This window comes from Dreissena polymorpha, chromosome 5 (genome assembly GCF_020536995.1).
Source record: "Dreissena polymorpha isolate Duluth1 chromosome 5, UMN_Dpol_1.0, whole genome shotgun sequence".
Classification (NCBI taxonomy): domain Eukaryota; kingdom Metazoa; phylum Mollusca; class Bivalvia; order Myida; family Dreissenidae; genus Dreissena; species Dreissena polymorpha.
The window spans coordinates 84,305,897-84,320,931 of NC_068359.1; the positions used below are offsets into that span (position 1 = coordinate 84,305,897).

The 15,035-nt window shown below is 32.6% G+C and overlaps 1 protein-coding gene across 3 annotated transcripts; it reads right to left on the bottom strand.

Moving 5' to 3' along the window:
• Window positions 1-597: 597 nt before the first annotated feature.
• On the bottom strand, window positions 598-11,260 carry LOC127832250 (uncharacterized). Of its 3 annotated transcripts, none has more exons than XM_052357578.1 (6): window positions 11,071-11,260; window positions 10,026-10,211; window positions 8,807-8,929; window positions 4,611-6,556; window positions 4,096-4,229; window positions 598-2,829 (listed from the first exon to the last, which is right to left on the bottom strand). In XM_052357578.1, the coding sequence occupies exons 2-4, from the start codon at window positions 10,132-10,134 to the stop codon at window positions 5,310-5,312; spliced, it is 1,479 nt and encodes a 492-aa protein (XP_052213538.1). In that variant the 5' UTR covers window positions 10,135-10,211; window positions 11,071-11,260; the 3' UTR covers window positions 598-2,829; window positions 4,096-4,229; window positions 4,611-5,309. The 3 variants fall into 3 exon arrangements, with proteins under 3 accessions (XP_052213538.1, XP_052213537.1, XP_052213536.1); XM_052357577.1 differs by lacking the exon at window positions 11,071-11,260 and having other exon boundaries at window positions 598-2,066; window positions 2,213-2,829; window positions 10,026-10,772; XM_052357576.1 differs by lacking the exon at window positions 11,071-11,260 and having other exon boundaries at window positions 10,026-10,772.
• Window positions 11,261-15,035: the final 3,775 nt, after the last annotated feature.

Here is a 15,035-nt window from a genome sequence, read left to right on the forward strand (position 1 = left end):
AACTTTGTTGATAATATAACATACATATGTATTTGTCATTACATATTCCAACATAGTTTACCGCAATGTTTAAATGTGTTTATTTCAAGCGAAAATAATGCCAACATGAATACCTCTTATCACGTTTAATTTTATGATAGTTTGGCATTAACCTTATTTGCACTGTTCAATATTTTGTTATACCAACATAATGGCCCCATATTTTAATTTTCATACCCTGGGAGAAAGGTACTACGAACAGCGAGGAATGATGTGTTTGTTTGTTCATTTACTGCATTGCCTCAGAATGCTATCCTGTATACAATGACTATCCACAACATGGCTGATGCTGCTTTGTATGAACAAGCTAACACTGTATTTGCAAAGCACAATACCACAATTTTACGCAAATGATATTATCAAAGGCACAAACTACGAGCTTGAAAAGAAGCGAATACGCATAACCTGATATAATATTAGGTATAAACAGTTTCAAACTAAACAGCCTTTTATAACGTCCATATATACATATTATTGCATAAACTTTCTTATGCACTCTGGCGGGATGCAGAAACTTGGCAAAAGAAGAGCTTGAACGAAAGAAATCGTGTATTAAGGTTCATGTAAAGTGTCAAAAGGTGTATTCTTCAAATAGGAATAGTTCAATAAATATTATGTCATTTAATTCAATTTATATGTTAATATGCTCGTAAATACTTGTAGAACATATCAGTAAATGAAAATGAAAAAAATAAATATGCAAAATGTTGCTTTTGAAGAATTATACATTGCATGCATGAAAATATCAAATTAACTAACAGAGTTAAATTTAACAAATTCCTTTGGTGAAAAGATTGTATATACTTAATTGTAGGTACTACAAATGAAAATTCCACACAACACACACCAACAATCCTAAAATATGCAAAAGAAAAACATCAACAAATGTCAAAAAGTAACAAACAAAATTAGGAACTACTTTAAGTATGGTGTACCAATTGGGACATTCAACTATATTTACTATTTTACACTTGTTGGAAAAGTTACTATATTTTAATGTTAATGATAAGAAAAGTACTAAATAAATGTATATTATGTCTGCATGTGACATTTCATAATACTATACTGTTTAAAATGTTTTACTATAGCCATATAAGGAAAAATGTCACACTCCTTGGCAGCCATGTTTTTTAAACAAAAGTAAAAATTTTCCAACTCATCAAACATATAATTTACACCAATTTTATGAACAAATTTCATTCAAATCACACTATAAATGTGGCCTTTATAGTGTTAACAAGGTTTCACTATATGTATAGAAGGACAAGTGCCCCGCCCTATTTGCGGCAATGCTTTTAAAACAGACACAAACATTTAAAAATTCATTCAATGCATCACTGGTACAAATGTTCTGATCAATTTACATGAACATCAGACAATAAATGTGGCATAAATTGTGTTAACAATGTTTTACTATAGCCATATATAGCCATGTAATGAAAAATGCCCCGCCTACTTGGCATACATGTTTTTCAACCATCATCATTTTCTAACTAATCCAATATATTATTGGTATGATTCTTCTGTACAAGTTTCATTAACATTGTACAATAAATGTGACCACTAAAGTGTGTACAAGGTTTAAGTACAGCCATATATAGTCATATAAGGAAAAATGCCACGCCCCTTGTCACTAATGTTTTTCAACCACACATAATAATTACTTTACTCATTCAAAATATAAATGAGACATAATAATCTTCAGACAAAATTTCATTAAACATAAACAATAAATGTGGCCTCTATAGGGTAAACAATTTAAATGATGATGCAGCATGATGCATAACGTATGACGCACGACGGACAAAACGGAATACAACAAGATGTGTTTGTGAAACACAATGTCCCCCTATATGACGTTTGACCTTGAAGGATGAACTTGACCCTTCACCACTCAAAATGTGCAGCTCCTTGAGATACACATGCATTTCAAATATTAAATTGCTAGCTTCAATATTGCAGAAGTGACATTACATGAGCAATTTTGACCCATATATTTGACCTTGAAGGATGACCTTGAACTTGATCTTTCACCACTCAAAATGTGCAGCTCCATGAGATACACATGCATGCCAAATATCAAGTTGCCATCTTCAATATTGCAAAAGTATTCATAAAATAAGCAATTTGGGCCACATATATTCGACCTCTGACCTTGAAGGATGACCTTGACCTTTCACCACTCAAAATGTGCAGCTTCATGAGATACACATGCATGCCAAATATGAAGTTGCTATCTTCAATATAGGAAAAGTTATTGCAAAATGTTAAAGTTGGCGCAAACCAACCAACAGACCAACCAAATAACTGACCAACCAACCAACCAACAGACAGGGCAAAAACAATATGTTCCCCACTACTATAGTGGGGGACATAAAAATAACCATGAGCACATTGTGCTTAGGTGAGCTAATAAGGAGGGTTATTACACAATATGCAATTGATATATGGGGAATATTATTCATCACATTGCAACATTAATTGTTTTAAAAATATCATGCAATGTTATGCACAGTATTTAAAAACGTATATGTATGTGAGATTATACCCTATAAATCCAAAAACTGTACTGATCCTTCCTTGAAGTCTTCTACAAGATGGTCAATCATGTAAGATTCGTCATCATTGTCATATAGCACTTCATACACTGCATTAGAATTGCCATCGACTCCAGACAAAAGGGATGTAACATAGCCAGTATACCACTCGGTATTTTCAGAATCAATGCACAACTTCCATTTATGTTTAATTTGTCTACCAACAAACTTTGTTTTTGAAGATGCTGCTCGTCTACAAATGAACAAAGAACAATAAATAAAATGAATAATCAATTTCGTTGATTTATATTACACGCCAAATAAACACTAGCAAACTGGATATTATATTTGACAATCACCTACATAATGACAAACAATTGTGGAAAGTTATTTAATAGTGCCTTGATGCATATTAAACGAAATACTACATTATAATTTTTAAAAATGTTGACCTTTGACCTGAATGTGTGACTTTGACCTTAAACCAAATTATTATGGTTGTTTACTGTGAAGCACCCCAGAGGATTGACACAAACTATAGCAATTTTCATGGATGTGTCTCATGTGTTAATGGACAAAATGCTGTAAGCTTATATTTTAAAAAATGGTCAATAAACAAATGGTAATAAATATGTTATTAACAGATGGTGTACAATGCCATTTGGCGTGCAACATACTATTATCCATATATATATAAATACAGTGTACCAAGTTTCAATGAAATTATCCAAAACAAGAGCACCGCATAAGGGGTGCCACACTCGGCTGCGGAAGCTTGTATTTTTATTCATTGTTTATTTTTTAAAGAGGTAACATTGACCTTGACCTTTGACCTAGTGGGTGTCTCCTTTGAATTTTGACATAGTGATCCAAAAACTTATCTTTAAGAGTCAATGTCAATGTTTGAGCACGACACCTACGGCGGACAGTGGACGAGCTGACTATGACAATACCTCAGTTTTTCTCCAAAAACAGCTGAGCTAAAAAGTACAAAATATGGGTGTGAACAAAATATTGAAGTAAGTGGGAAAGGACGGACGGCAATTGTCATAACAATATCCCTCCCCCTATGGTGGGGAATAACAGTTCTTACAATTCAGTCTTCACGGTAATCTATTTAAACCACTAGCCCGAATTATTATGCTTTATTTGAAACAGCTAAAAAATCCAATAGCCCGACTATATAAATTATTAATTACTAGTAGCCCGAATAACATTTCAGGCTTATAGTTAGCGTGAAGACAGTTACATTAAGAACTAGTGCCGGTTTATACATTGATGATTATATTGAAACATAAATAGGTATATATTGGATTTGTTGTCACCAAACATACAATGTAATTTAACTATTTTATACTTTATACTATATTTAAATACAGCTTCTTGTGAACTTTATAGACTTTTGTTTAAAAAATATCATAAAATTTAATATAATACTTATTACTACAACAAATTTACCCTTGAAGGAATGAACATCTTTGTAATGATTGATCAATTGTATTTATTGCTATGTTATTACCTTGCAGTTTTCCTATCTGATGTTACTGTACTAATCTTCTGCGTCACTGTGAAAGTTGATTTGGTCCTTGAAGTAGTTTTCTTACGACATGTAACCGTCCTTTTACTTACAGAAGGCTTGGTTGTATCTTCAAACTGAAACAACAAATCACGTTTTAATGTTAAATTTTTAGCAAATACATTCTACAATATAAACTACGAAGGCAAATATTTACACATATAGTTATTGACGTATGAATATAATTTTATATGAAAATACTATTCAATATCTTAATTGTTTGTATATATTAACATGTATCAAACTTAATGTGTTTGTGCAAATCAATTCAATATAGATTTGAAAAAAAACTGGATATATTGAGAGGAAAAACGTAACATAATTTCAAGGTAGATATACCTTTTATTCATATTAATTTGAATTAATATATAGTATTTAAATTGAAAAAATCTTATTTAGGGTGTTATATGCTGTGAAAGATCTTTCAATGTAAGAAATCATAACATATTGTAACCTACCCATACTCCAGGCTCTCTTATTCCAGGAATTTTTCTGTGTCTCGGACAAGCTAACTCTGGCAATAAAACCTTGCAATAAAATGCTTTAAGCTTTGGAATCCATGATTCCCAAAGGGTATTGTCTTTATAAATTGTTTCCACGTGGAGTTGGTATGGGTCTGTGGTCCTTACTATAAAGTCTATCCACGGTAAATTGCATATATGCAATAAACCTTGACACTGATAATAGTAATTGTGGTTCAATTTTAATTTTAATTTGTCCTTTTCTATTCCTAAGAAGAAATTTCTGTTTGTATTGGCAGCTTGAAATAAGTTCATTTTTTTATTTTTTAAAACATTTTTAACTTCAATAAGTCCTTCCCTATTGTTGTTGATAAAAACGATTCCATCCGGACTTCCACCTAAAAATTTATGTTCAGGATGAATAAATAATCCACATCTGTTAACATTAACATTAATTCCTTGTTCAGCTTTTTTTAAATATATTCATGAATGGTATTTCTTTCTTGTTGTAATCCAAAAAGTGTGAATTCATTCCCTTTAAAAGTTTTGTATAGAAGTTGTTCCACAATGTTTTTCACAGATATTGATGTTTTTCTTTTCAAAATTAGTCCCAAATTTGATGCTGTTATTCTTTTTCTTCTTTCTTGATGCCAAACTTGAGAATTAGATTGATCTTCAGTAAGAGTTGTAATAGCATTAATTTTTATCATTTGAAATGTTAATGTGATGAGACATGTTCTGGTCACATTTGGTATTCAAAACAGATGTATCAACATCATCTTCACACTGAATAGCCTCATTTCCATATGATGACTTGGCAGACTTTGATGTACTCTCATTAGCAGTAGACACTTTTCTTTTCCACCTATTAGATTGAGCTTGTGGCTTGGATTTAGACTGATTAGAAAGTGTCAATTGCTTGTACCTTTCCTCATATAGTTTGATGAAGTGGTATCCTGGTGAGGAGTCTGTCACCTGTTTCCAAACAGTGGGAGACCACTGTGGTCCGACATTCATTCGTAAACATCCACCATAACACCTAGTATGCCATGACCCACGATTACACAAGTTGTAGACTTTGCCTCCGTCAAATTTGGTGCGCATGTGCATCCAACACTTAGCCAAATTAGTTGTTGTATTATTGATGAGTATTTTACTTTTATTAGCAACTCTGTCCAGCAATACTGAAATGTCACTCAACATATCTGATTTAAGATCGGAATATGAAAGTGTTGATGAATATCGTGAAAGTTCCTGATCTTTTAAAGATGTTCCTTCTTCCCAAAGTAAATTATTTTGAATACATAAATCAGATGGTTCGTCTACTTCAGTGGAATCATTAGTGTAGGATGTTGTTTGGTTAATAGGTGGAATTGATTTAGCTTTACAGAAATCTGAACAGTTGTTGTGGTTGCCAAAAATGTGGTGAACGGAGTTTCGAATGTCTTTTTCTAACTTGATTATTGCATTATGTACATTTTCTTCTTTGGATCGTATCCGGATAGCACATCGGACAGCACTTACTAAGCGAATGCGAACTGCTTTTGTAAGGTTGTTCCTACCTTTGTAATGAGGATTAGCGTCCACTAGCTTTTCCAAATTGGAACGAAGGCACTTACAAACATGATTTGAACATTCTAATTTTTGAACATGAATTCCCCAAACTGGAATTCCTTCATGTATTTTGGCATAAACTGATGAATCCCCATCACCAACTAACCACATATACCTTAACCCATGCATTTTCTCTGCCAAACGGAATCCTTCAAGGATGATGTCAGCTTCCATGGCTTGAGAATTCGAGTTCCAGTTTTTGAAGCATTGGTGATGTGGTTCTGTTTGATGAGTATTTTCCGCATGAGAGCATACGTAACAGTATTTGTTTCTTATGCCAATGTACAAAATTCTCCCCGTTCTTTGTCCAATAATAATGGCAACACCACCTAAAAATATATATATTTATTTAAATATACATTGTCAGATTACCCAGAATTATTATACAAAGAACTTATTTGTAACTGACGTAACCAACATGACGCATTGACACATAATATTTTCATATTGTCTTCACAAAAAACAGCATACACCATGCTCAATGTTTAAAACGCACTAAGTGACACCATGACCTACTTTTTTATCTGTCGTGGCCCATGTTCTAACTTGTCCTTAAAATCATCTCCATAAAAGTTATGAGCAAGTTTTGTGAACAGATGAACAACAATTAAATTACATAGCGGACACCATGCTGAATGTTAACCCTTACAATGAGGGAACCGAATTTTTAATGCCTTTGAAACAAGTTTGGATCTAGATGAGACGCCACAGAACGTGGCGTCTCATCAGGATCTAAACTGTTTGCTATTCTGATATTATTCTTTGAAAAAAAAGAAAAGAACATATTTTTTGGCCTGGCATTACATATAATTAAAGTTTTCCAAGACATCATGCAAATACAACATATGAGCAAGTTTGGTGAAGATCGGATGAAAACAACTCGATTTAGATAGTGTACTCTTAATACAGACCGACACACAGACAGACCGACATACAGACAATGTCAATCCTATATACCCCCCTAAACGTTGTTTGTGGGGGTATAATAAAACATACAATATTCAACTACATGTACAAAATATATATTATTATTTAATTTCATTAACACATGATCAATATTATAGTCTCATATGAATGCCTGTTCTTAAATAGTAGATGCTGGCCCTGGGGATCAAAAATACAACCTCGATATTACATGTCTTGTGCTCTACCCACTGAACTAAGCGGGTCAGCTATATGAAACATTTCTACACAAACAATGAACCAAAAATAAATATTGAAAATAAAGTTCAACAACAGATGTGTTTTTGACAAACACAATGCCCCCTAATGCATTTTTTGTTCCTTTTACCTTGAAGGATCAACTTGACCTTCCACCTTTAGAAATGTGTAGCTCCATGATATACACATGCATGCCCAAAAAAAACATTCCTATGTTCAGTATTTTAAAAGTTATAACCAAAATTTAAGCAAATTGACAGTTTTGGGAATTAATTACAAACAGACAGACAGGCCAAAAACAATATGCCCCCAATCTATTTATCCTGGTACATAAAAAGTTGTAGGGAAACAAGAGATGTCATCCTAGGATGACATATGTCCATATAAACGCTTTGATAGAAGTTATTAGTATTTTTCAAAAGCTAAACGAACGTGTGACGGACAAATGTCTGCACAGACAGACAAACGGACAGACAGTGCAATCACTATATGCAGTTAAACATTGACATAAAGATGGAAAAAATATATATGTGTTTGTCAAAAACACAATGGGTGTTTGTCAGAAACACAATGCCATTACTACACTACTATGATACATTTTTTTTAACTTTTACCTCGAAGGATAAAAATGACCTTTCACCACTCAAAATGTGCAGCTGCATGAGATACACAGGAATGCCAAATATTAAGTTCCTATGTGAAGATACATAGAAGTTATGATCATTATTTGAAACATAAACACGAAACCTAAACGCAAAGTGTGACAGAATGACATACGGACAGACAGACGGACGGTCTGATCACTATATGCCCTCCTCTAAGGGAATAACACATTATTTCCAGTGTGGTCCTTGGGGTTATGTATTGTAAGGCATACTAATTATATTTATAAACAAGAGCTGGCACCATAGGATGACATATGCCCCCTATAAACGCTTTGATAGAAGTTATAGCATTTTTTGAAACCTAAACGCATATTTTGAAACCTTAACGTGAACCCTAATTTCAAGGTCAAGGTCACAGGTGTCAAAGTTTTTGTGTGTATGTCCATATGCACATCCATACAAAATATTAAGGTTATATCTCAAGGGAAATAGAATTTATGAGCATTTTTCAAAACCTCAACACAAAGTGTGACGGAAAGACAGACAGACGGACGGACAGTCCGATCACTATATGCATCCTTTTCTTCGAAAGGGGGCATACAAATATTCAATCACAGAAAGATATTCATGATTGCATTTCTACATGATTTATATTACTTAAAAAATAAGACATTGAAAAAAAAAATTATATAGTCAAATAAAAATTTAAACTAAACTGGAATGAGAATAAATTATCCATTAACGCAATGAAATGGATTTATAAATAAATAAACATATAAAATTATGGCAGATAGAAAAATATAATTGTATTACCTAAAGCATTATATGAGTGTTTGTGTGTTCTCTTGCTCCAACCTCCATCTGCTACCACTGTAATCGCAGGAACACCTTGGTGGAAACAGTTGTCTTCTATGGCCAGCCTTCGTTCTTCAGCACCTGTAATTAATAATTATTGGTTCCACATTAAATTCAGGTTTTAATGTTATGTACAACAACAACCCCCAGTATTTGCCAATATGATTTTTAAATAACAAATAAAATGTAATTGTATTTGAAATTATTTATTTAAAAAAATTGTACTTGGATAACCTATTTACTTATGATCTGTGTAAGTGGTAACTTGCATGTATGTTGACATGCTGTAATATATATGAATGCAGTAGTTTTCAGCCTTTTATAACATGGGCCTATTAAAGGCCCCTTTCCAATTGAACATTTATTGAAACTCATGCAGTTTTCACAATAATCCTAACATACACTAATTTTTTTCATTTCCCGAAGCAATAATTTTAGAGACAATTCTTCCCTAAATTAGCAATTTCTTCACAAAATCCATAGGCTAGGGCCTCTTGCCAATGAATGGAGGAAAAATGGGATCATATTAATATAATGACTGTTATGAAATAATGATTTTTATTACTTTTTTATGTCTAACATATATAATTTCAACTCATAACCATTTTCATGCTTTGAAATTTGTGTTCTGATAAAATGTTGTATGCTGAATTTCGAAAATAACCATTTTCTTCGCTTTTTTCAAATAATACTAGCACAATAGCAAACAGTTTGGATCCGGATGAGACGCCACGTTATGTGGCGTCTCATTTGGATCCAAACTGTTTGCAAAGGCCTTACAAAATATGTTGCCACATTGTAAGGGTTAAATATACTCACAATGTAAATTTTTAATTGCATATTCCTCTATAATTTTAATAGCAAATTAAATTAAATATATAGGTGAATAATTTATGACATGTATGGCCCAGTGGTAACGACGTCAGACTAGCGATCATATGATTTATGTCGAGTTGTCTGTTCAAATCTCAGCCATATCCACCAGGCTCAGCAGTAGGAGACCAGGAAAAGAAATTTAAAGCTATTTATGTAATTTGTTAAAAATTGTTGCGCAATTGAGATAAAAAAATATTATCATGCAAAGTAATTTATGGTCTGTATACTATGATTATATATATATATATATATATATATATATTTATATATATGTCTATATATATATATGTATTATTAATACCTGCTGCTAGTAATTCATCTTGAGAAATACATTCCCACCAAGCACCAATTTGAGATTCAATTCTCGTGAAAGCAGGCTGGGACAAACTTGGGGCATCCATAGTAGCCATCACTTCCTTCAGATGTGAAGCTCCGTTACCAGTGACGATGGATCCCCACACAGCTCGAACATTTATATCATAATGACCTGTAATTGTGTCCATGGTTTTTAGTTTTGGGCTTGTTTCAAATTTAAAACTTTTATTGCATCCACAGCAACAAACAGACAGGACGGACGCTAAACCATGTGTCCTAAGTTCCGAAGTAATTCGTACGACTGGATTGTCTGTAATAACAACTTGTTTCGCTGCCTCACACAATACAACATGTTTCATTACCTCATTCATGTGCGTTTTTAGACATCCTAGATTTATCAGTCTATATCCATTAATATTGATGTTTATTATACGACGCAATACAACCTTCAACGAATCAAATTTCTTACATCGATACAGAGTGTTTATGAATGGTAATACAGTAGGCAATTTCCTTTTGAATGATTTTGAACATGCTTTTTGTTTTGATACTTTCAATTTCAAAGGAGATATCTGGCGACATACATGTAATGATTGATTCCGCACTTTCCTCTTCTTAGAATGTATTCCAGTAGCCAGCCCAAAACGCTTACCTACTTTCCAGTGACACTTCATTTTCAAAATCAAATATTTACTCACAATAGAGTAATAAGTATAGTCACAAAATGACACAATTACAAAAAAATGAACTATACTAACAAAAGGAAACACTTTAAATGTTCATTTAAAATTAAAAGTACTTTAAAAGACGACTTTATGACAACTTTCAAACATATGACGACCATGTGCATGTCACTCCTCGAACACCATACACGATTTTTTCAATTTATTTGTGGCCATAAAAACATCCGGTTTCAAGGAAGTCGACCGACCACTATTTCAATTAAAGATCTAGACATAATATATGTGTGATCGGAAAAATGAATAATACAAATGTATTGCAAACGTACATATAAAAAAGTAAACACTTACCTTTTTATAAAAACCTTGAGAGCGTTCAAAAATGCATTTGTTATTGTCAGGCCATGATGTCTGGTTCAGCTAGCCGTTATTTGCCGGAAGTATATTCGAAAAATATTTCGTTTCAAAATCGATCATTTATAAATTATTCACGATCCGTTTGTTCTAAAATTTGTATAATTTGTTTATGAGGTAATTTCATGTCATGTTATTAAGTAAATATTTAATATAAGCAATATTTAACAAATTCGCATATACGAATCAATACACATCTCTGACCAAGATGGACGACCGATGAAATTAAATCGGGAGGAGAGTCAATTATATCAAGATTCTTTGAAAATAGTGTGTTTGAAGTAAGTGTCATTGTTATGGAGATATTATGAAAATGATATATTTTCATTAATTTTATTTTATAAGATCATAACTCTTATTGATCGCATGATATGCGCGTGGAAAGTTAGTATTTTTCCAAAATCTATAAATAGCGACTCATGGCATTGACATGTTCATTTTGAAATACGCATAGTGTCGTTGTGGGGCTGTATTGACGCAATTCAATGCTCGGAGTACCTTACATATAACTTGCATATACTGTTGGTGTTTTTATTTGGTGCATTTGTGTTTTTTTTATTGAAATTGAGAATTTGCCATAGATTGCAATATTTTTGCTAATAATTACATTATTACTAACATTTGTGAGTGTTTGTTTTTTAATTGTATACATATATGGAATACAAATGTGATTATTACAACCATATGTAAATTTCATTAACTTATTTTGGGTATTACTGATCATTTTTATATTTTAAAATTTCTTCTATGTGGGGTCATTTTGGGACTTTACATGAACCTTAACAAGGCGATTCACCTGCCGTTCAAGCCGTGTTATGTGTTTTTCATATCCATAAACTGGTCCACGTGCAGTTACTTCCCGTAGTGGAAACAATGAAGTCATTATGAACTTTGTTAATAACTCCAGCCTTCAACGACTTTTCAAGCATAAATAGGGAACTGAATAAGGACCGGTTTCCTCATGCATGCAGGGATAAAGGCAATGAATATGTCAATCCACTTTTCAAATTATACCATCTGCACTCTCTTGACAACAGCTTTATTTTATCGGCAACGTCAATGAAGTTAAGGTTATTTACTCAAACCTTTCAAAAGAGTATGCTGTAAATGACAATGTAAGCGTGTATGTACCTTCAACGTTCCTGCGGTGCGCTTGAAATACTTCAGTGACAATATGTTGGCAGTATTAATTTTTAGAAAATGTACTTTAAACGAAATAAGATAGACCTTAACGAAAGAAACATCTATGAAATTTTGAAAACAATGACTTATTCAGACGATATATTTATCTGTCACGACCAGTAAATTCCAAAATAATTGCTCATGTCTTAATTTTCGCGGCTGCCTCGCCATTTCTGGTGATGACCGAGTAAGGCATATGTAAAACACAACCTTGAACCGTATTACGTTATATGAAATAATCGAATTATTTTGTCGATGTCAAATGAACAAGAAGTATTGTTTTCAATGGTATTTTGATTTATGTTGGTATGTGTCATTTGCTTATGCAATAATAGCGAAAATACACATTTTCTCGGACATGATCATCTGCGAAAACGTGTATTATCCCCATATCTATATATATATATATAATAAATGAATTGTGGTTAAACACGTGTATTAGAGGTCATTCTTGAATTAAACATTATACGAATAGCTAAATAACCAAACATATATAGATGGAGGATATTAAAATGCTTTCTCGACATTTCCGTGAAATATTTGTTCTCAGTAATAAGTTTGCTTGTTGCTTTTTTCATAACAGATTTATGTATTTAATCTATTAATTTGTGCTATATTTATACTAGTAAAAACAATCACAATTCGCAAAAGTTGCTATATTCATTAATTTAATGTGTACAGCGTTTTACCTATAAAAATGGTATTGTAATGCAAAACTCTTATATTTCCGTTAGCAAGTATTTACATGCATTTACTGATGAAGAGCAATTGTCGTGCGGTCGTTAACGAACAGGCGAATGGGTAATACTATTACAATTTAACATAACAGTTCAATACGGCATCCTTTTCGATTGTATTGATAACAAATAATTAGCTATGTTTCATGTTAACACGTCTTCGACATTGGAATTAACTATTCTAAATGAATGCCGGAGTCTTCGGAAATAGCATGCACATCCGCCTCTACGAACAATTGATCGGATATGATTATCTCAGCGGACATTATAACCATTGGTAAAAACATTTAAACACGTTTGGATTTTTTTTCCAAATTCATTTTACCTGTAAACGTATTGATATCATCTGTAGCGGTAGGGATTGATTCATACTTTGTACATTGAAACACATCTTTAACATTACTTTGCTGAAAGCAGAAATATTAATATTTAAAAAATATGCGGAATCTGCAGCTTTAAAATTGAATTTTTGTATTATAAATTAAATGTTCTAGTATTGTGATCGCTAGCAATTCAAAGGCATATAATTCTTTTTGTTGAATGAGAAAAAGGAAATTAAAGATCACGCAACAATAAACGAGTGGTTTTAAGTTAAAAATAGCATGACTATGAGGAGTACACTGAAACAGTCATTGTGATTTAACAATCCAAACCACAATTATTTAAACATGACCTTTTTTTTAAAGGCGAAATATACAATTTTGAAACTTGTTATTACGCTGTAAACATATTTCGCTAACAAATCCCATATGGCATGTCAATAATATTACTAGCTACGAGTCCACAACATATCGAAATCATTGTTAAGAATGCCACTTTTTTGTTATTTTAAAAACTGTTTGCGATATTGATCTTTGCAAGTGGAACCCAAAGCCTCCCGTGACATATTTTTATCTCAATGTGATGAATGCATGTTGAAAGGTTCGGTTTGAAAGGTAGAGTTGAAGCCTGTAGAATCTGTATCTTAAAAGCTGCAAAAGCTGTGTCCTTTTGCATGCCATTTTTTAAATGCAACACAAATCTTGTAAATAATAGATCGCTTCAATACATAGTGTATAAACCAATTGAATCATCCCAGGATGTTGCGATGCGATTGCCTTGGAAAAATGAATATTTGCCATACGTGCGTTGCTAGAAGGTAAATTATTTTTATTTTTTGTCATTATGATGGTCTTCAGACAGTTATTTAAATGTAATATTAAGATTTGAATGCAGATTTCTCGGCCATGCTGTAAAGCATTGCATATATTGAAATAAGGATGAAATGCGTTACTGATCACCGAACATCTCATCAAATTGTCATGATATAGTTTTGAAATCTTTGTTGTACTGACGTTTAAACAAATAACAATAACTATTTATACATCATATGTTAGATCAAGAATGTGCACTTTTGATCAGTAAAACGTATTTGTTTAGGGATTCTTTCTAACATTAGATACATACATGTAATACTACACACGTGTACTTCTACTTCTGTATCAGTTATTGCATAAACTGAATCAATCATTCGTATGATAATAGCGATTATTTTGTATCGTTTCTTGTTTCTCTCTAAGGTCATACGTAATTTAACGCGGATTGCCAGTACACACAGTTTATGATGCTGCTGGTGGTGTTGCTGTTGCTAATGATGATACCAACTTTATTGATGATAACGATGATGATGATCATCATGATGGGAGTGATAGTAAAGATTATTCTGGTGATTTATATTAACTCTCTGCATTTCTTGGGAAACATTAAAATAGAGATAAATTATTGCTTTAACAGAAACATGGCGAACGTGTCAATAGAAGTTTTTGGCTTGGACGGTAGTTTTGCTACGGTAAATTGCACGTCAACCCCTATGAAGACTATCTCTGCTGAAAGACAACTTGACCTGAGTAAGAACATGTCCCCTATAGGCCATATTGTGGAAATGTTAAGCATTCCGGATTACTATATTACAATGTAACATCAATGGATGAATAACAGCCTGCA

Excerpts from the sequence above, each read along its gene's own strand:
- LOC127832250 (XM_052357577.1), bottom strand. The coding sequence starts at position 10,713 with ATGAAGTGTCACTGGAAAGTAGGTAAGCGTTTTGGGCTGGCTACTGGA. Across the intron at positions 8,930-10,025 it reads AGATGAATTACTAGCAGCAG|GTGCTGAAGAACGAAGGCTG; the intron begins GTATTAATAATA and ends TATTAATTACAG. Across the intron at positions 6,557-8,806 it reads ACACTCATATAATGCTTTAG|GTGGTGTTGCCATTATTATT; the intron begins GTAATACAATTA and ends ATATATTTTTAG.